Source organism: Mustela nigripes, chromosome 7 (assembly GCF_022355385.1).
Source record: "Mustela nigripes isolate SB6536 chromosome 7, MUSNIG.SB6536, whole genome shotgun sequence".
NCBI lineage: Eukaryota > Metazoa > Chordata > Mammalia > Carnivora > Mustelidae > Mustela > Mustela nigripes.
In genome coordinates, this window is record NC_081563.1 from 117,500,182 (window position 1) to 117,522,967 (window position 22,786).

The following is a 22,786-nucleotide window of genomic DNA, read 5'->3' on the forward strand; positions in this document are numbered from 1 at the left end:
ATATATATATATATATTCTCTTCTTTTATCCCAAACCTGCCTGGCCTTCTCTCTCTCTCTCTCTCTCTCTCTCTCTATATATATATATATATATATATATATTCTCTTCTTTTATCCCAAACCTGCCTGGCCTACTCTTTAGAACCTTTCTTTAGAAGATGCAAGTCTCATTGCTTCATAGATATTTATCTGCCTCCAAATCATATTTTTCAGATTGGCTCCATTTTTTATTCCTAGCCACAGTTCAGAACCACTTTGGTTTCATTTTAAAAGTTAATCTACCCAACAACACAACAAAGATGGACCACACTGGAGCATTAATACAAATGAATAAGCTGTAAGTCTAAAAGCCAATACTTTTTTTTTTTTTTTTTAAGATTTTATTTATTTATTTGACAGAGAGAGAGAGAACACAAATAGGCAGAGAGGCAGGCGAGGGTGGTGGTGGGGGGGAAGCAGGCTCCCCGCTGAGCAGAGAGCCTAATGCGGGGCTGGATCCCAGGTCCCTGAGATCACGACCTGATGGAAAGGCAGAGGCTTAACCCACTGAGCCATCCAAGTGCCCCTAAAAGGCAATTCTTAAACTAGGTCTTAAAAAACCATAAGCAAGAGTGGTATCACCAAAATGTGCTGCCTCTCCAGGTAACAACTTCAAAGGGCAAAGCTAGAACAAAGTTTATTGAGGTGAACATACTCTAATATATGTAAACAGCAGTTAATAATACTAATAGAATATCTCCTAGGAATAGTTCTTATTTAAAAACAATAACATATAAATATATTAAAATGAATTACAATTTCTAATTTGCAATTACATTCTTTCACAGGTCATATATTATAGTGGAAAAATTTCTGGCCTTTAAGCCAGACAACATAGGATCATAAGCAACTTTGGGAAATCACTTCGCCTTTAAGTTACAACTGCTTCTGAAAAGAACATAAAAATGAAAACAATACAAGTCCTTCCTATCCTACAAGGTTTTATAACTCCTAAATGAGCCCATTGTAAAAGCACACCATGTAAATGTGATTAGCATGTAATGGTAATAATTTGTATAAACTTTTATTTTTATTAGTAGTTAACAACAAATCATAAATTGAAACATGATATGTTACCTTAAACATACAATAATAATCTCAGTATTCAATTTAGAATATTAACTCAAGGATCTTCAATAATGAGGACTGGCTAAGACAAAGATAACTAGTAAACATCATTTCAAAATAATTATAAATTTATTAGTTATTAGTTATTTATAAAATCAAATATTAAACAGATATCTGAGGATGAACTTTTAAAAAGATCTGATGAAAAATACTTGGGGAGATGGATTCCAGAAATCACTTAGGAAAAATCCAGCTTCAAATATTAATAGTTTCTTCATCAAATAGATAGAGAATATTTTCTCCTTTTAGACTAATTTCTCCTAAATAAGAATTTTTTTAGAGATTAAAAAGAAGCAAGAAAGTTTACTTTTGTCCCTATGAGTAAATAAGAAACAGAAGGTAGACACTAAATCAGGATTACAACTCAGTAGGGTATGTATTTTAAGTTTCTAACATAATATTGATCTGCTGAAATTATAAAATCACCAAAAGAACTTGCATTTGGTTTTTAAAAACCAAAAGAGTTATTAAATAATCCAAACTGCATCTAGTTATCTTCCTTATTATTAACATAATTCTATACAAATATTTGCTCTCCATGAAAACTATCAAATATATACAGTCAAGTGTTTGTGGCTTTCAGGATAATGGCTATAACCACAGATGTGCACAGCACACATTTCTTTCCAAAATCTGTAGAACTAGAAACAGCTTCAACTTTCTCAATTACTTTAAAAGTACCTGCTTAACTAACTTTATTTGTAACTAAACAGTTGACAGCATCAAAATGAATACTATGCCACTATAATCAATGGACAGTGATGATCTAAACCAGCAAAACCCCTCTGAAAAACAATTTACTTTCAATGGGATATAAATAATAAATAATATTTATTTATTTATAAATAATAAAATTATATATGTGTGTGTGTGTGTACACACACACACACACATATATATACCTTTGACCCAATCATCCTTCAACAGAAAGAAAACAATCATTAGGCATCAACCAAAACAATTAAAAACTAGAAATAAAAGAGGAATGACTGGCAAAAAGTTCACTTCACCCAAAATGCTAAGTACAACATCCAGAATGTGAACAGGATTTGTTTACTATGAGTACTCATACGTAAAAAGATGCATGTGTGGAAAATGTCAAAGTACTAGACAAATTTTTGGTTTCTTCTTTTCTCTAACTTATTAAAATGTCTTATTTATAGGTTTTTTTGCCCTTGTTTATTCTATTAAAAGAGAAAAATAAGTAGCTTTTATTACACACTTTTGTACAGGAAAAATTGTTTCAATAGTGACTCAAAACTGACCCAGTCATAAAAACGAAAAATAGGTTGTTTTTTTTTTAAGATTTTATTTTTAAGTAATCTCTACACCCAACATGGGACTCGAATTTACAACCCCAAGATCAAAAGTCACGTGCTCCACCGACTGAGCCAACCAGGCACCCCATGAAAAGTAGATTGATTTTCCTTTTCAGAACTATCAAAAACAGTAAACTTACTTAGAAAGAATTCCTCGAAGTCAGTTTTCTCCACACAGCTAGTATACATGCGCAGGGCTGCAATCTTAATCTTCTAGACAAACAAATAAAATAAAATAAAATCAAACTCAAGATATGACCAAGTATGTTCCAGTGCTAGCAGATATAGTCACAACATCTTATATTTGTTCAACCAGGAGGATGAGTCCAAACCTGTCTCTAGGCAAATTTAATAGCTAAACCAACACAGATTATTTCTTTCTTAAAGCTAACCATTCACAGACTTCACACAATTTTCACATTTTATGAGTTAGCATCAAAATGTCAAAAAGATTTTTCCAATATTTATTTATATGAAATCTCTCCTTAATTCAAACTTACTTCATCACATTTGAGCCTCTAAATCACTATTCAGCATCACTCACATTAACTCTTTATAATCTGAAACCCCTTATATTAAAAAACTACCCATTCTATGACCAAAATCAAACTAACAAACCAAAAACCCCCTCAATCCTTCAACCTTACTTCAGAAGCACTACTATCTATTCTATAAGTCTTTTTTATACCTTGGGGAAAGAGTCATTTTTTTCTATATTTTCCCTAGTTTTATAGTTTGCTGATTAAGAGAAGGCTATGCTTACCATTAAGGGTTTTCAATGAATGCAAAATATAGTAAAAGGATCAAAATTTTACTACTTCCCAAAGCACTAAGAATTCTCTTAGAATCTTGATTTGAGTGGTGGTTTTAATTTATTCACTATATACCTAAGATCTGTATATTTTACTATATGTACATTATGCCTCCATAAAAATAAATCTGAAAGTGAAAAATAAATTCTTTTAAGAGTTAAATTGTAGGTCTGAAGACCAACTCAGTGCCAAAGTAAGGAAGTATTTCTAAGGACTTTCAAAATATTTCCTAAAGGATACAATTAAATAAATTAGTCCAACCACAAAAGTCTTACAACAGCTAATTTTTTCTTAAAATGATAATTACAAACTCAAATATGCAGACTAAAAAAATGCAGAAACTGAGAATGAAATAGCAACTGAAGAAAAAACAATCTAGAATTTAGTAAAGCTATATTATTATGGTTCAAATTCACCAAAAAATACTATAACACTGTATCATGCTCATTTCTCAAAACACTCTAGGGTCAGAACAGCAGTGTCTCTAATGGGCAGAAGAACCCAGAATAAATTAGAGAAGGATTATGTCTCTAATTGTAATTAAGATTTTTTTCTTTGCTAATTTGAGATCTGTCATGTTTTCAAGGCTTTCAGAGTAAAGTTCATATGGGGAAAACAGAATAAACATGTAACAACTGAAAAACATATATCTACATGGGAATAAATAAGCATTCGAAGCCAATTTAAACAAAATCTATGGTAAGACACTAAAAAGAGCAAATTAAACCTAAAAGCAAGCAGAAAGAATGATATAATAAAGAACAGAGATCAATAAAATTAGAAACAGAAAAATAGCACAGAAAATCTAAGAACCAAAAGCCAGTTTATTAGTAGTATCAGTAAAATTGATAAAATGTTAACAGAACTGATCAAGGAATAAAGAAAAAACAGAGAATATAAAAATTACCAGAATCAGAGAAGTTATCACAATATATCCTAGAGATATTCATAAAATAATAAGGGACTATTATGAACACCTTTAGGACAACAGATATGATTATTAGAGAAAATGGACAAATTTCTTGGAAAAAACCACAAACTACCAAAACTCCCTAGAATAAATAACATGAATAGTCCTATTATCTATTAAAGAAATGGGATTTGCAACAACAAAAAAAAGCCTCTCCAAAGAAAACTCCATGCTCAATGGCATCACTAAACATCACTCAATGTTTCTACCAAACATCTGAAGAAATGTTATGAAATCTACATAAACTCTTCCAGAAAACAAGAGGGAAGAACACTTCTTAGCTCTTTCTATAAGGCCAATATTATCCTGATATCAAAACCAAAGTCATTAGAAGAAAATAAAACTATAGAACCATAGCCTTCAAGAATTTAGATGCAAAAATCCTTAACAAAATACTAACAAATGAAATTCAGCAATATTTTAAAAGGACAATAAATCACAACCAAATGGGATTTATTCCTGAAATGCAAAGCAGATTCAACATTCACCAATCAATCAGTGTAATTCACCGTATCAGCAGGCTAAAAAAGAAGCCTGTTTAACTTCGTTAACATCTGCAGTTCTTAGAAGTATCTGACACAGAACACATTTTGTGGAGTACTGGTCCGTACCATGATCAAACTAATGACATCCTAGTATCATTATCCTAATGCTTGGCTTTGACAGCCCTACTTCTATCCTCAGGTAGGGAGTTAAGGACATCTTTTAACTCTTCACTTCAGTGAACAAATAGTATATTGAGTACCTAACTCAGTACCTGATGTGGATTTGGACATCGGGAAGAAAGAAGCGAACAATGAAGTAAAAAACTCCAGCTTTCATGAAGCTTACAGCCTACCCTCAACTATAGACACATTGACAATTTTTTTCCCCCTGTAAACATAGGAAAAGACACTCAACTTTATTAGTAACCAGAGGAATGCAAACTAAATAAAAAATACTGTATCACACCATCTAATTGGTGAGACAGTCTGACAGTATCAAGTTTTGGAAATGATTCTGGACCTTTAAACCCTAACTGATGGACATATAAACTGATAAAACAAGTCATGAATATAATTTAATACAGTTAAAAATACTCATAGACTAGTACTCAGCAATTCCATCTCTCTCTCTCTCAAGAAACTCCCGCACAATTTAAAAGGTACTGTCATTATGAAAGAGTTAAAACAACTGTATTTGGTAGAGGAATAGTTAAGCTGTAGTTTAATTATACAGTGTGAAGCTATTCAGCAGTTGAAATGAAAAAAAAATCAGATCTCCACTCAAAGACATAATGTTGACTAATAAAAACAGGTTGAAAAGTGAGAGACTGCTTATATAGTTTTCATTAATACAATATATTATATATGTTGTTTATGGATAATATATGAGTGGTAAAAGATAAAAAAATGTACAAGGGGATGACAAAAACCAACTTTAGAACAGTAATTATCTTGGTGGAGAAAGAGAAGAAAGGAAAAATGGGCTAGTTTACTTTCTGTAAAAGTTTATCTTGGAAAAAATAAAATTAAAGCAAATCTGGCAAAAATTAGTACTTGTCAAATGTGGGTACTGGTATATAAATGTCAACACATTCATAACTTTAAGTAAAATTCCTAATGGCCTGTTTCTTGATTTTTTTTTCCTAACTCCACAGTTTCCTCCAGATCCTCACATAGAGAGAGTCCTATAGGTTCATTAATTATTCTACCTAAGAAAGGCAGATTTGCCACCAAGACCCAAATCTTCCCTGAAGAAGGCTTTCCCCCACATGTTCATGAAGAAAGCATCCATTACAAATAATGAAGACCTCACCAGACCAGCCAGTGTATTTATACACTGCTCATAATGTGGCAATCAGGAGCATTTTATAGTTCCTCACTTTTCCTGCAGTGAAGCCAAGCCTTTATACTTGGGTGAGCCATTTTCCTGGACAAATGTCTAAAGCAAGTCCCCTAAGACCATCACAGAGGGACTGGAAATAACAACTTGGGGAAAGAATTTCTTCAAGGATTCATGTATTAATATAAGTTAAAGAAGTAGGTGCACTAAATTCCACCCAGTCAATACAAATTGTTCTGGTTCTCAAAAGACTTCATGTTTATTTCATTCTAACTCTGGAAGACTTCATCAGTGTCTCTGATGAAAACACAAGCACCTCAGGCAGCTTTAAGAAATGAAAATCAGCTCTCCCACTGACTGCTGCATCTTGTGCCATCTTACAAGATGAAAAATGAATGTAGTAAAAGGTCTGCACTAACAGCTGTGTGAGAGTTGAAGGGGCTTTGAAGTCATCTGAACCTTCTATTCTGTACTGGAATTCCTTCTACAGCATTCTTGATTCACAGTCAACCATCTGGGCCACTGTTCAAACAAGTCCAATGACCTCGTGAGGTTACCTATCCCCCTGAAGGACAGTTCTTGTTAAGACTTTTGTTTCATTGAATGTAAATATGCTTCATGTAACATTCATGAAAAGTCCACTGCCCAGTGGAATACCTTACTTAGATTAAGTCTTTTCTTTTCTTTTTTCTTTTTTTTTTTTTTTTTTTGACAAATACTTGAGAAGAACCATCATGTCTTCTCTTTCCCAGGGTAGGCATCCCTATTTCCTTCAACCACTGTTCATTCAACACGGTTCCTAAACCCTTCACAAGGCTCACTGCCCACTTTTTTTTTCTTTTTTTAAAGATTTTATCTATTTATTTGACAGAAATCACAAGTAGGCAGAGAGAGAGGAGGAAGCAGGCTCCCCGCTGAGCAGAGAGCCGGATGCGGGGCTCAATCCCAGGACCCCAGGATCATGACCTGAGCCGAAGGCAGAGGGGCCCCAACCCACTAAGCAACCCAGGCACCCTCCACTGCCCACTCTGAATGCATTCCAGTTTGTCAGTGTCCTTCAGAACAGAAATCAATTCTTGGCTTTATGCTAATCTGGAAACTGCCTATTTGACATGCAATTGAACATGGGAAATGTCCTTGTCTTGCCTGATATTGCTACATAAAGATAATGGAAAAGACTGGTTATTTCAAGACAAACAGGTAAGGAAAAGCTACATTTAAATTCCTAAATATGAATCTAAAAGAAAAATTAAACTACATATGAAAATGTTACAGAAAAAAATGGGGGAAAGATGGTTGATACTGCTGATGTCAAGCACATATTTTACTCCCTAAGGAAAGACATGTAAAAACGCAAAACTTAAAGATCTTTCCAGTACAATCCAAGAGCCTCATCAGATATCTAAGTCAAATTTACCGAAAAGGGCTTGCAATCAATATATCTTTCTTTCTTTCTTTCTATTTATTTATTTAAAAGAGAGAGGAAGAGAGAGCAGGCAGCAGAGGGAGAGGAGACTCTCCACTGAGCAGAGAGCCCAATGCGGGACTCAATCCCAGGACCCCTGGATCATGACCCAAGCCAAAGGCAGACACTTAACCAACTGAGCCCCCCAGGCACCCAGGGCTTGTAGTCTTTCCAGAAGTAAAGTTATACCTATGTTTCCCACCGAAATCATACTAGAATGTCATGTTTGATGTTTTGATGTCAGAAATTTAAAGATAAAGGTTACAAAAGTAGACACTGCACATCATAAAGCCTTTTAAAACGCAAATATTAAGTACTTAGTTGAGGTCGCAAAGGAACCAAGAAAAATCAAAGGCTAACTTAAACTACAACAGTGAAGAAATTTTCCTGATGATTTAGTAATCCTCCAAATGGTAGCCAACTTTCCCTCTGGAATCATAAAAAAACAGACTAGACAAAGCAATGGTAGCAACAAAGTGGAACTCAACCTCAAGAAATGAATAAAACAGTAAATTTTTCCCTTTTTTTCTTTCTGCTCTCATTTCTCATTTCTCTTAATTTCTAACTTTCAAACACGTATTTTAAGTTTTAAATGCCATAATCACAAACCTTCTTCTATAAGAAAAAGGATTCTTGTTAAAAACATTACCAAATATATCAGATTATCATTTGCCAAAAGATTAAGATGTAAAAAAGATAACTTTGATGAATATAACTAATATTTCACTGACAATTAAGAAGGCACTTTATAATCTTAGTCTCAAGAACATCATTACCTGTGTATGTGTTATCTTCCATACTTTCTAAAGCCCCTTAAAAACAAAATGTTTGTGGAATCACCATTAGCTTTTCAGAATTTATGTAAAAAAGAGATTATAGAGAGAAGCCTACACTTACTGCAGTGAGAATTGTTAGGAAGAGAACCAGACATTGCAAAGAGAAACTACAAGTAAAGTCTGCAACAAAACTGAAATTCTAATTTTAATCCATCCTGTTAAAATGGCATAATTGGAATTATTTGATCATTTGCAGCAAAGCTACAAAGTTTTCTAGAAAAGTCCTCCCTACTGCTTTGTGTTGACTTGTTTTGATGGCTATATAACATATGACTGATTAGTCTTATCCAACATTCTAGCAACCTTGAAAAACATTAAAAGGCACTTCTGCTATAAAGTTAGAGAAACGCTAGCACCAGGAGACACACTGGGCTAATATTTTATTACTTTAATTGGTTAGAGGCACTTATAAAACCCAGGGGCAATACGTACCTGATGCACAGAAGACATTCATTCATTTATAGCAACAACTATAAAGCAAATAACATGCTAGGCCAAGACTTGACTAGGAATGACATAGCTAGCAAATCTCCCTCCATCGTAAGAATTGTAATAAATCTTAAAATTGATAAATTTAAAAATGATTAGTAAAATTTTAACAGAAGTCACTACAATGACCTAGTGAAAAAAAATCACTTATGAATATGGATTCATCAGGGAGTAGTATTTCCTTAGGAATGCTATCCATCAGAACATTTTGCCCATCCACTTCATTAGAACTCATTTGTATGGCATATCACATAGCAAGAACCTGGAAAGCCCAGTTTTATTGGCTTAGCTTTTACTGAAATACTTTTATGGAATCAGGTTAAGGGAACAGAGAGAATACTCCAGACCCACACATTACATAGATCTGACTCGGAATGGGGTGGGGGGGACACAACACATTCTGAAGCTCTCAAAATAATGCATGAATTTCACAAAAGCAAAGCAGAAGCTTTAAAAAAAAAAAAAATCTATAAGGAGCAGAAGGCATAAAGCCCAAAAAGAAAATGAGAAGAATTTAAAAAGAATTTACCCATTTACTGTATTTCAAAGGTCCTGTAAATCCCATAGCTTCTATTATCTTTGTGAAGGCACCGACCTTCTCCTCAACAGGCTGTGGGGAATCCTTGGTAGTAGAAAGCTATTTCATCAAAAAGAAAGGGACAAAATTAGTTACAAAAAAAAAAAAAAAATTTAAGATTTATCTATTTTGAGGGGAGAGGAAGAAAAGTATTTTTTGTTGTTTTGTTTTGTTTTTGAGAGCGAGAGCATGAGCAGGGGGAGGGGCAGAGCAGAGGAAGAGGGAGAAGCAGACTCCCCACTGAGCAAGGAGCCCCATGCAGGGCTCAATCCCAGAACCCTAGAATCATGACCTGAACCAAAGACAGATGCTTAACAAACTGAGCCACCCAAGTGCCCCCAAAGGGAAAGTCTTAAGCAGACTCCTTGCTGAGCACTGATGTGGGGCTCGATCTCACCACCCTGAGGATCACAACCTGAGCCAAAACCAAGAGTCAAACACTTAACAGACTGTACCACAAAGGTGCCCCCCAAAATAATTATCCAAAAAATAATGCTTTTGTTTCTTATTAGATATAAGGGTATTTTTTATTGCTTAGATTTTTTTTTTCCACCTAGAATTTTTAATTCTTCTTTTTCCGGGCATCTTATCACTCAGTACAAACACATCTGGAACTCTAATAGGTGTCCTTCAAATTTCAGAGCCACCTCACTGACTATACACCTATGGACCCATGTCTAGTAAATGACAGATGTGGGCTATGAGAATAAAACTTCTATGGAAAAGAGTACTTTTTAAAGGAAATCTTGGCCTTTATCTCCCAGAGAAGAAATCTGAGAAGCATGTTCTGTTTTAAAATAACAGGAAAAGGAAAGAAGATTACTGTCTGAAAGCAGTCAAAAGTCATTCAGAATCATAACCAACCAAAGCAAGCAGTGAATAAATGTTCCTAAACTTGTATTTTTAGTATACCATATTTTATGAGTCTTGTAGTTTGCAAATAAACTCCAAGAAAAACCTATTCTTTTTTTTTTTTTTTAAGATTTTATGTTTTTATTTGACAGACAGAGATCACAAGTAGGCAGAGAGGTGGGGGGGAAGCAGGCACCCCGCTGAGCAGAGAGCTCAATGTGGGGCTCTATCCCAGGGCCCCAGGATCATAACCCGAGCTGAAGGCAGAGTCTTTAACCCACTGAGCCACCCAGGCACCCCAGAAAAACCTATTCTAATGCTAAGCTCTCTACATGAAGGCAGGCTATAAGAAATTCTCCAAGTTAAATACTTTAAACAGATAACGTATGTTTTAACATATAAAAGTATTTACTTTTACTTTTAACATATGAAAAATCTGTAACAACTTTTTCTCTACAGTGTTTTCCAAGCAAGAAAGTACAACAGAAGAAATACAGGATACAGGATCAAAAGCCTTAGGTTCAAATATTCTGTTGGTCTGTCACTTATCCTTGTGACCTTGGGCAGGTCACTTCATTTCCATGTGACTCACCTTCTGTATTCAATAAAATTCCTTGCCTCATCCAGCTAAAAATTCTGCTAAAGTTCAAATAAGAATACCTGTGTGAAAGCAGTCTATAAATGTAGAAAATACTAATAATTCTCACCTTATTTGTGGTGTGATACTTCCTACTCCACTGAACATCTATCCCAGGAATCTGTTCTGATCCACCACATTCCAGGGACTGGCTCATTTGAGGCCACTGGGAGATTTAAAAAAAAAAAAATAGATGTAAGCAACAGAGAGCATTCACTTGGATGGTTACTCTGAGAAGAGTTGCTTCAAAGTAAAGATCATAGAATCCTTCCAACCTAGGTCCTGGTGATCTGATCACGAAAAGAATCCGAGATGGGCACCTAAGATTGTGTCTGGTATGCAGTAGGTACTCAATAAACATCTGTTGGATACCTGAATAAATAAAAGGATTTGGCCCTGGAAACCTGGAACTAAATAAATCTGGGGCAACTCTAGGAACTAGAATTGTAATAAAGACCTACCTAAACATTGGCAGCAGTGTGGTAGATGGGGGGGAAAAGACTCTTAACAGTCAATATTTTTTTTTAAACAGATTTTTAAAATTTATTTATTTGACAGATCACAAGTAGGCAGAGAGGCAGGGAGAGAGAGAGAGGAAGCAGGCTCCCCGTGGAGGAGAGACCTCCCCCTCACCCCCCGACGCAGGACTCAATTCCAGGACCCTGAGATCATAACCCGAGCCGAAGGCAGAGGCCCAACCCACCAAGCCACCCAGGTGCCCCTTAACAGTCAATTTTAAATTTAAAGCCTGCTTCTGGGGCGCCTGGGTGGCTCAGTTGGTTAAGCGACTGCTTTCGGCTCAGGTCATAATCCTGAAATCCCTGGATCAAGTCCCTTATCAGGCTGCCTGCTAGGCGGGGAGTCTGCTTCTCCCTCTGACCCTTTCCCTTCTCATTCTCTCTCTTTCAAATAAATAAATAAAATCTTTTTAAAAAATAAATAAATAAAGCCTGCTTCTGCCATGTATAAGCTGGGTGGCCATGAGCGACTTACTGAATCTCAGTTGTAGGGAGGACTGAAGAAGATAACACATGTAAAGTACCTTTCACAAAATACTCAATAAATAGAAGCTTCCATCATCACCAACATCATTGTTGTTCAGATCAGAACTGCTTTCCTTTTATGTTCTCATTGCACTTGAATGCACTTGGGCAATAAAATAGCCACTATTTACAATTATCATATGCCAGGTACAATGCTAAGTGCCTTAACATATATTGTCTTCTTTAATAGTCACCATTAACGCTATTAGGTTGGAAATAAAATCAAGACCAATAAATGCAGTTTTGAAAATAAATTCCCAAGGGGAAAAAGCTTCATGTAAGAGAGCCTCAGTGTAGCATTATTCACAAGAGTGAAAACTTGGTGGGGGAAGAGGGGGAGTCCAATAAGATGGTTAATTAAATTACAGTAAAGTCACTCAATAGAAAATCAGGTAATCATTGAGATTTGTTAAATACACTTTATGTTCTAAAACATTTTTAGGTTCACAGCAACACTGAGCAGAAGTACAGAGAACTCCCATAAACCCCTTCTTCATATACTCACATCCTCCACTACCAGCATCCCCCAGCAACACAGGACATTTCTTATGACAGATGAACCTACCCTGACACATCGTTATCACTCAAAGTCCAGAGTTTACATTAAAGCTCATTATTGCTAGCAACATGAAAACACTTATATGTATAAGATTATACACATGAATGTATATGGGCATCTCTAGAAAGAAACATATAGAAATTAAAGAGTAACTTTGTTAAGTTAATAGAATTATGGATGAATTTAGGAACAGTTTCCAAATTCTCAGTAATGTTTTATTACCTTTACCAAAACAAGGGTGAGGAAGCAGAAGTGGTTTATTCCAAGGAAAGAGGGAAAACATGAAATGAAATGATTTTTTCTTTAATTCTAATGAGGGAAAAACAGAATTTCTAATTGAGTTATTATGTACTTTTCTTTTCAAATAAGGATATTAAAATATTAGGATTTTCCCAGTCAGTCCCAAGGACACTTGTGCTTTTAATTCATAGGTATTAAGCAGGCTTTATAAAACAGAACAATCACAGAACACCTCCCATTACATTACATACACCAATATAATAGTTTATCTAGAACACAAAGCACTCAAACAGGTTCAAAAAACAACTGACAACATGGGGCGCCTGGGTGGCTCAGTGGTTTAAGCCGCTGCCTTCGGCTCAGGTCATGATCTCAGGGTGCTGGGATCGAGTCCCGCATCGGGCTCTCTGCTCAGCGTGGAGCCTGCTTCCCTCTGTCTCTCTCTGTCTGCCTCTCCGTCTACTTGTGATTTCTCTCTGTCAAATAAATAAGTAAATAAAATATTAAAAAAAAAAAACTGACAACAATTTCAACTAGCTGGGCTTTGGGGCAAATTCTCTTTAACTAGATTACATGATCCTTCTCTTCTCCCATAGCTCTAGGAGTAAGCAGTGGATTCCTGTGTGACTGTCTCACCAACTGCTCTATTTCTGTTCTAACCATTATTCATGAGCTAACATTTAACACTACTTGAACTACTGAAGTACCTAAGTATTAGTACCAAGAACAACACCTAATTTCCGCATACCTACACATATTTATAAATACACACATTTACAATTTGTTGTTCTTGCCCCCCAAAAAAGATTCCCTTGACCTTTAAAGACATCAATTTTTCCTTTCTTTAATCTGAAAAAATACCAATAAACAACTTCTTGTTAAAGAAAAAAAAAATACCCTGAAATACTCAAATGTCACTTTTTCAAAGAGGACTTCTCTGACCATTTTATCTAAAATAGTTTCTTATAATCCCATCATTCTCTATTCTAGCAGTAGCCTGTTCATTTCATTCATAGTACTCATTATAATGTACAAGTATGTACCTCTAAAACCTGCTTATTTCCTATCACCACTACGGAAAAGATCCATGAGGGTAGAAACTAGACATATTACCAGAATGAAATACAGGGTGTTGGATATGGGAAACATTCAAATATTTGTTGAATGAACAAACCCAACCATTTACATGGTTATTTATTATTTCCTTCTTGTCTTTATCTATGCTATGTATACATTCTTCATTCACCCAACCTTAATTAAATGCCCACAATATGCTAGTCTTTGTGTGAGGTTTTAGGATACAAACAATCCCTATCCTCAAGCAGCTCATAGTCTTATGGAGAACAGAAAGACTCACTACACAAGAAACAGAACCTGTTCCAGACAACTCCAATGATAAACTCTTAAACAGGCAGTCCTTATTAAAATAAATGTAAGATTTTACCTTTTTTTTTCCCCCCTTTCAGGAAGGTTCTGAAAGTAAAGAGACCTTCCTGACCTGAAAGAGGGAGGAAGGAAGGAAGGGACGGTCTGAGGGACGGAAGAGAAAGGAGGGGAAAAAAAGGAAAGGAAGGAAGGACTCCAGCAATTCTGGACTACCATGGTATGCGTAACTGGTCCCTTTAGCAAAACTGTAAGCTCTACCAGCGAACGGTCCCTCTTATACTGTCCCATTGCTCAATATCATTCTGGGCATGGAGTTGGCACTCAATAAAACTTAGGTGTTTTTTTTTTTTTTTTTTTTTAATAGAAGGACGATCTGGAGAAGATCCAGAAAAGAACCACAGGAATGATCAAAGAGATGAATAAAAGGTCCTAGTGGAAAGGTTAAAATGAATTGAGGTTGTTTAGCTTGGAGAAAAAGCAACTGAAGAACTAAGGAGTAACTCAGAATAACAACACTTGAGCTGGAAGAAATCTCAAAGATCTAAGTCCAACCTTTTCATTTCACAGACGAGAAAACTAAGACCCAGGGAAAGCTTGCAACTTGAGGTAGTTTAGGACAATTTTTTTTTTAAGTTTCAATTTATATAGTGAGGATAAAATTTACCCAAGTAGCATCAACATACATATAGCAACAAAAACAGCAATTACAATTTACTGAAGATCTCCTATATGCCTCACACCTATATGCTTGATGTTTTTTACTCAAATTATCTCACAACTTTGCAAAGTTGATACAATTTTCTCCCACTTTAGAAATAAGGACAATAAGGTCCAAAGAAGAAAAATTCATTAAAGGATTAGACATATATTCAGAGCTATCTTCCTTCCCCTGTATCAAGCTGCTTTCAAAAACCTAAGTAGAGGGCGCCTGGGTGGCTCAGTGGGTTAAGCCGCTGCCTTCGGCTCAGGTCATGATCTCAGGGTCCTGGGATCGAGTCCCACATCGGGCTCTCTGCTCAGCAGGGAGCCTGCTTCCCTCTCTCTCTCTCTGCCTGCCTCTCCATCTACTTGTGATTTCTCTCTCTGGCAAATAAATAAATAAAATCTTTAAAAAAAAAAAAAAAAAAACCTAAGTAGAGGTCAATGACACATGCTCTGTGCACTGAGCACAAATCTCTGAGTTTCCAAACATTCCAAATACTATTCTCCAGTTAAAGGAACCAGGGCTCCTTAAAGAAATTGCTGAATCCAGGGCTAAAGCAAAGAAAATACAACATGAACTTGAAACATCTTGTGCTAGGAAATAAAGAATGTTCAAAAATGATGAAAGCTCACAGAAAAGATGGAGTCCCTAAGAGCCAAACCTGGACAATTTGATAAACAAAAATAATAATAAGCGAGACAAATTACAACTCAGAGGGAAATAAACATCCATGAGATCATACTGATATAAATAACTGAATAAATAAATAGAGAAGTAACAGCTCTTCCTTAAACAGTAGAATTCCAAACAATAAATATAGTAATCATGATGGAAACAGAAAATCACCATTACACGAACATCACAGGAACGATTACAGCAGTCAAGAACCATAAACAGAATTACCACATAAAGCAGTAATCTCACTTCTGAGTATACATCCCAAAGAATCCAAAGCAGGACCCTGAAGAGATATTTGCACACTACATCAGTGTAGCATTAGTCACAGTAGCCAAGATGTGGAAGCAACCCAAATGTCCCATCAAAATGGATAAAGCAAATGTGGTATATACATATAATGGAAAATTATGCAACCTTTATAAAGTGAAATCCTGTCACATGCTGCAACACGGATGAACCTTAAGAACATTATACTAAGCGGGGCACCTGGGTGGCTCAGTGGATTGAGCCTCTGCCTTCGGCTTGGGTCATGATCCCAGGGTCCTGGGATCGAGCCCCACATTGGGCTCTCTGCTCAGTGGGGAGTCTGCTTCCCCTGCTCTCTCTGCCTGCCTCTCTGCCTCCTTGTGATCTCTCTCTGTCAAATAAATTTAAAAAAAAATAAAGTAAAACCTTAAAAAGAACATTATACTAAGCAACATTAAGTCACAAAAGGACAAATACTATATGATTCCACTTAAACATATATCCAAAATAGTCTAAATCATAAACAGAAAGTACAAATGTGGTTGCCAAGGGTGGGGTGGGATGAATTAGTGTTTAATGGGTATAGAATTACAGTTTAGCAAGATGAAAAAGTTCTAGAGATCCATCATACAACAATGTGAATATACTTTACACTACACTAAAGTATATCCTTAAAAATGGTTAACACAGTAAATTTAATGCTATGTGTTTTTTGAACCACAACTTTTAAAATAATTAATTAATTGATATTATATATCTTACAAAAAGAAACACTGATAGATGTTAAAAGTAGTGAAGACAAGTATGCTGAGAAACAGGGTATCTGCATAGCCTCATATCTTCTCACAAGGTACTTATTAATTATGAAGGGGAAAATAGTAACTTCATAGTAGGGAAACCTGACAGACACCAATTAAATAATCAAGTGATCAAAGTTAGCATCATCAGTAACAAGACATATTGGCATCATATATCCCCTGTAATCATGCACTGAGAAGGGAACATCACTTTTGCCAAAAATGTATAACCTAATTACAAGAAAATATTAGACAAACTGAAATTAAAGAACCAAAGAAAGGACATTAGTGGAAAAAAGACTGGTAAAAGTTACACAGATTAGTTGATAGTATAATATCAATGTTAATTTCCTAGTTTCAATAAGTGCACGATTGTTACAGGAGATACTAACATTAGAGAAAGCTAGGCGAAGGGAATATAAGCATACTATCTTTGCAACTTTTCTGTAAATTTATTTCAAATTTTAGAAAAGATTTTTTATGGTTTTTTTTTTTTTTTAAGATTTATTTATTTACTGGGGAGAGAGAGAGAGCAAAGTGAGTGAGAACGTGAGTGGGGGGCAGAGGCAGAGAGAGAAGAGAAGGAGGGAGCCCAACTCAGGGCTCAATCCTAGGACCCCAGGATAACAACCTGTACCAAAGGCAGACTCTTAACCTACACCCAGTCCCCCCTAAAAAAATGTTTTTTAAGTAGACTCATCAAAGCATGACAGAGATAAGAATATAATGTCCCTAACTTTTTGAAAATATTAACAGGATTACAGCATTGGACATTACCTTAGAGATCATTTGATATTATCATTCAACCAATGAATTCTTTTATGTCATGCTCTTAACACATAAGTCTTCTAACCGTTGCCTGAATATTTCCAGTAACGGGAAACTTACTATGTCAAAATGTAGCCCACATATTCCATGACCCCACAATTCTAATTAACACAAAGTTCTTCTCCATTCTGAGCTAAATCTGTCTCCCTGTCAGACATGTACCTGAAGAAAACCAGATTTTTCCAACCAGGGGTCCTCAAAGTGGGAAAATGTGCCAATGAGGCACAACAAAATGTTCAGTTTATTTATACTGGCTGAAATTACCTCTTGTCAGCATGAGATAAACCACCCTAAGTTATTTCATGGATGATTGCTATAATGCTGTCTCGGAACCTAATACAGTACCTGGTACATACTAGGTACTCAAGAAATGTTTATTGATTCAAAGAATGAGACATAAGTCTGAGATTCACATGATGAGTTCCCCCCACCCATATACACACAAAAACAAATGACTTAGAACTCCATGATAAATTTCATTAAAATTTTCCAATGCACGAAGAGTAACAGAACATACCTCAACTCTGAAAAGAAATAGCTTCATGACTACATAAAGTAGAATGCCTCCTCTGTACAGACATATTCTTTATTCATTCAACATATATTTAGCGCCTACTCTGTGCCAAAGTGAGTAAGAAGCCCAGGAAGTACAGGCACAAACAAAATGTCCTCAGAAGGGAAAAGCTTACACACTAGTTAGAGGGAATTATACTATTTTAAATTGTTTTAGCATATTTACATAAATAAATTACATAACACAATTTTTTATCAAAAATATTTTTAATTACATCAAATATGAAGAAGTTAGTGGCTACAGAAGGAATTCACATAGACTGGTAAGAAAAATAAATTCCCATAGATAAATGGAGAAATGATACAAGCATATGATTTTTAAAAACTAGACTACAACTGATAAACACAGAAAAATGTTTAGCCCCGACAGATAAATAAAGAAATACAAAGCAAAACAAGACAATATTTTCTACCCAGTTAGTTTAAATTTTTTTAAAACACCCAATTCAGAGGTGGTAATAATGAAAGACTACCTATATATACATTGCTGATGGCACTATAAATTAAAACAACCTTATGGAGAAAGAAACAGCTCATACTCATCAACCCAGGGTACACCCTCCTAGTAACTTATATTTAATAAATAATTAAAAATTTTAAAAACTATATATCAAGAAAATGGTAACTATATTAAGCCTATAATGGAAAAAAAATTGGAAGTGATTTTAATATCAAACACGGCCTAAGTAAGTAGAATAACACGTAGCCATTAAAAAATTTAATTATGCAATCTACCTAACATGAATAATGTCTGCTCTAATAAGTGAAAGGGCACCAGAAAATAAAATTCTGTGGTTATTTGTTAAGGTATCTAAGGAAAAAATTAGCACACACGCACACATAAGGACTGGAAAAAAACCAGATGTTTTCAAGTTTGAGGTCATGGATGATTTTTATTTCCCTTATTACTAAATTATTTGTATAATTAACAAAAATCAGGAGAAAAAACTCTCAAAGAGGGTCTAAGGTAATGAATCATGTGGTCAATGGTAAACTAAGGCCTCAAATAATTGTTCCTTGGATTTTGTGTTCATGAAAAGAAAAGAGAAGAAAAGAAAAGAGAAAAGAAAAGAAACATTTGTTACCCCAAATAAAAGTGGCACAATGTGGCTGCAAAGAGAAAACTGAAGTTAACTCTGAGGTGAATATCTGGAAACATTCCCAACAGTAAAAATCATCAGACTGTAGCATGGTATCCTAGGCTAAGTTCCACTGCTGGGGTATTTAGAAGCAACGCCCTAGACACCATACTGTAGGAATCAGTCCTGAGCTGGCACCACAGAGACCCAGAAGTGGTCTCATGAGGTTTTTCCATCACACAATTTGTTTGGCTAATCTATAAATATATGACATTTGCAAATAAACACTAAGGTTTTCATACCAAGCAAAGAAACAACAAACCTTACCTGGAAAGTACCAGACAGAGCCCTGCCCCACTGTCCCTGTGTAGACGACATAGGTACCAATCGGCTGCATACTGGAACCCATGGGGAAATGTTAATCCGGTTCTTCTAGAGAGAGAAAAAAATGTCAAGAATTCTATCCCACTCTATGTATAGAAGTTTAAAAATCCTCCCAGAACAGGGTACATGAAAAGTGAACTTCCGGGGTCCCTGGGTGACTCAAGCAGTTAAGCCTCTGCCTTCAGCTCAGGTCATGATCTCGGGGTTCTGGAATAGAGCCCCATGCAGGCCTCCCTGCTCAGCAGGGAGTCTGCGTCTCCCTCTCCCTCTGTCCCTCTCTCCATTCATGCTCTCTCCTTCTCTTCTTTCTCTCTCTAATGAATAAATACAAATCTCTAAAAAGAAAAAAAAAAGAAAAGAGAACTTCCAAAATAAGACAAGACTAAAACTCCGCATGCTTATCTCTCTAAGGAAGATATACCCCTACCTATTCCAGATCTATGAACCAAAACAACTCTAGTAATGGCTGACTCAAGCCAGGATACATGAGTTCCCTCTCAGGAATGTAACAAAATAAGCAGACTTCAGGCATTTCACAATTAGATTATCATTTAAATAAGCGTTTACAATAGCAAGTTCATAAACACTGACTTGTCTGATCTTCACAGAATCCCTTTACAGTAAGCAGTGTGGGATCACTATGACCATGCCTTCGGCTCAGGTCATGATCTCAGGTTCATGAGATCGAGCCCCACCTCAGGCTCCATGCTGAACATGGAACCTGCTTAAGATTCTCTCCCTCTCCCTCTGTCTCCCACCCCCACTCATACACACACACACACACACACACACACACACACACGTGCACACGCCCTCTCTCTAAAAGATAAACAGTTACTATAATGATAGGGTTAAGATTTGAACCCAGGTAGCCCAACTCCAGAATCCATGCTCATTTATGGGATGAAAGGGTAAAGGGAGTATCTCCAAAGTCTCCCCTAACACTCTATAATCTAGTCTTGAAACAATAAAACACAGTATCGTACTGTGGAAAGAGCCATGTACTTGGACTCCCTACTTCTCAGAACTTCAGAAAAATCAACAAATGTACCTTGCAGCATGTCCAAATAAACAGTAAGTTGAATGTGAATCTCCATTTCCTCCAGAGTAGGCAGGAAGGGGTAAGATGTAGAAAAACGTATAGGAATTTCAAACCTAGAGATGCTTTCTAAAGTGTCTCATAGCTTTAAAACTTTTTTTAAGATTTTATTTATTTATTTGACAGACAGAGATCACAATTAGGCAGAGAGGCAGGCAGAGAGAGAGGGGGAAGCCCCGATGCGGGGCTGGATCCTAGGACCCTGAGATAATGACCCAAGCCAAAGGCAGAGGCTTAACCCACTGAGTCACCCAGGCATCCCTGTATAACTATTTTTAATAGACCACTCACAACCCCTTATGTTTTGAATGAAAAGTAAAGCTTCTAATATTTTATTTCAGCTGAGATTTGATCTGCTGGGATAATATTTAAATAAGACACAGTTACTGGCTTTTTGTTTACTAACACTTAATCATTTGCCAGAATCACTCAATGTTAGATCTTCCTTTCCTAAAAATGTAAATATGGGATAAACTTCTGCAGATTTAAGTCCAGAGCAGGGGAAGAAAAGTAAAGGGAAGTTACATGTAGGAACAATAAAAACTCTGAAAGATTTTCTGAAGAATTTCATCATATTTTTTCCCACGTCAACAAAACTTTTCTCTTTAATTTTGGTTCTACTTGGTTTTATGCCAACACTTTAAATCAGTTCTTATTAGAAGAAAGACGCAATCAGCTCTGTTCTTTCCTTCTCCAATCCTACAACAATAATTCTTGTTCAAACCCTTAATTGAAACTGAGGTGCAGCAGGAAGGGTATATGAATTCCAAGATGGTTATTAAATAGCTGTGTGACCCTGAACTAGTTACTCAACATTCTGGACCTCTATTTTCCCTAATGTAAAGTGGGAATAATAAAAGCTATCCCAAAGGCGTGTTCCAAGGATCATTTGTAAAAGCACCTCAAGAACTCTAAAACACACACAAAAGCATCATTTTAACAACTGTTACTGAATTATGTGCAGAAGCTTCTCCTTCCATAGCAAACTGTCACAGCAACAAGAACCATTTTCTTAAAATACTGTTCTGAATCTGCTATTCCCTTTCTCAAAAGCTCTCAGTGCCTCCAAGTGCCCTTTTAGTCAAACTTGATTACCTGATCTTTACCAACTGGACCCCTGTAGACTCAACTTTATATTTAAATACCCTGCCTTGTATTCTCCATTCAGCAGCTCCAAAACCTGACTCAGATTCCCAGGTTTGGGAATTAGTGCTCCTCCCCACACAACCTAATCCCCTTCTGGTCAGTTCCTCTTCTTCCCTCTTACCCAACCCATGAGTTCATTAGCTTCAAGCAGTATCCCCAGATTCCAAGTACTGGTTCTACTGACTCTACTCGGTCCATTTTCCTCCATACCTCTCCCAGTTCTTCATTTATAAATATAAAACTGTGAAAGTACTTCTCTCCCACTTACAGATACTGATATCAGGCTTATAACAATTAGCAAACCTCAACTCCCAAGTTTAGGAAAACATTTGTAGCCATTTCCAATGGTTAAAATTACTGCTTTAACCTAGGATAATATATACACCACAACTAAATGGGAACCAGTTTTATTGTCTTTTGCCTCATCAATGCTTCAAAAACCAAAATTTTAGACGGGTTCCACGTTTTTATTTCCTGTGAGTATTGAAAATTGCAGGTGATTTTACATTTGTATTTCAAAATACTTGGACAGACCAATTTTTCAACTATAATCAGTCTGTTGCTGACCAGCCTCTTGCTCCATGTGGTATTTAAGATACACAGTATTTTCCTCAGCTTACTCATGAGCTAGAAAAGGCTTTACATGGCATCCATTTTCCTATTCCCCATAGTTTTGTTTTGTCAAGTGCACACAAACACTTAGTCAATACTGAACCATCACTCCTTCGATAAATACAGGCTTAGGTTCCTACAAGCCTCTGGTCCCATTTCCATCAACCAATCAATATATAACCTTGTGTGCTTCTACTTAAAGACAGCTTATTTTGGGCGCCTGGGTGGCTCAGTGGGTTAAGCCGCTGCCTTCGGCTCAGGTCATGATCTCAGGGTCCTGGGATCGAGTCCCGCATCGGGCTCTCTGCTCAGCAGGGAGCCTGCTTCCGTCTCTCTCTCTCTGCCTGCCTCTCCGACTACTTGTGATTTCTCTCTGTCAAATAAATAAATAAAATCTTTAAAAAAAAAAAAAAAAAAAAAAAGACAGCTTATTTTATATATATGTATATGTAGTTGATTCATTAA

At 36.0% G+C, this 22,786-nt stretch overlaps 1 protein-coding gene across 2 annotated transcripts in view; it reads right to left on the minus strand.

The window, feature by feature from the left end:
- Positions 1-22,786, minus strand: part of LOC132021867 (ubiquinol-cytochrome-c reductase complex assembly factor 1) — a 97,810-nt gene that overhangs the window by 63,357 nt on the left and 11,667 nt on the right. For both annotated transcript variants that reach the window (XM_059406870.1, XM_059406868.1), the window contains exons 2-5: positions 19,408-19,512; positions 11,019-11,114; positions 9,412-9,519; positions 2,627-2,699 (exon numbers count right to left, since the gene is read on the minus strand). In XM_059406870.1, the coding sequence (XP_059262853.1) occupies positions 2,627-2,699; positions 9,412-9,519; positions 11,019-11,114; positions 19,408-19,512 (382 nt within the window). The remainder of the gene's footprint in view (positions 1-2,626; positions 2,700-9,411; positions 9,520-11,018; positions 11,115-19,407; positions 19,513-22,786) is intronic.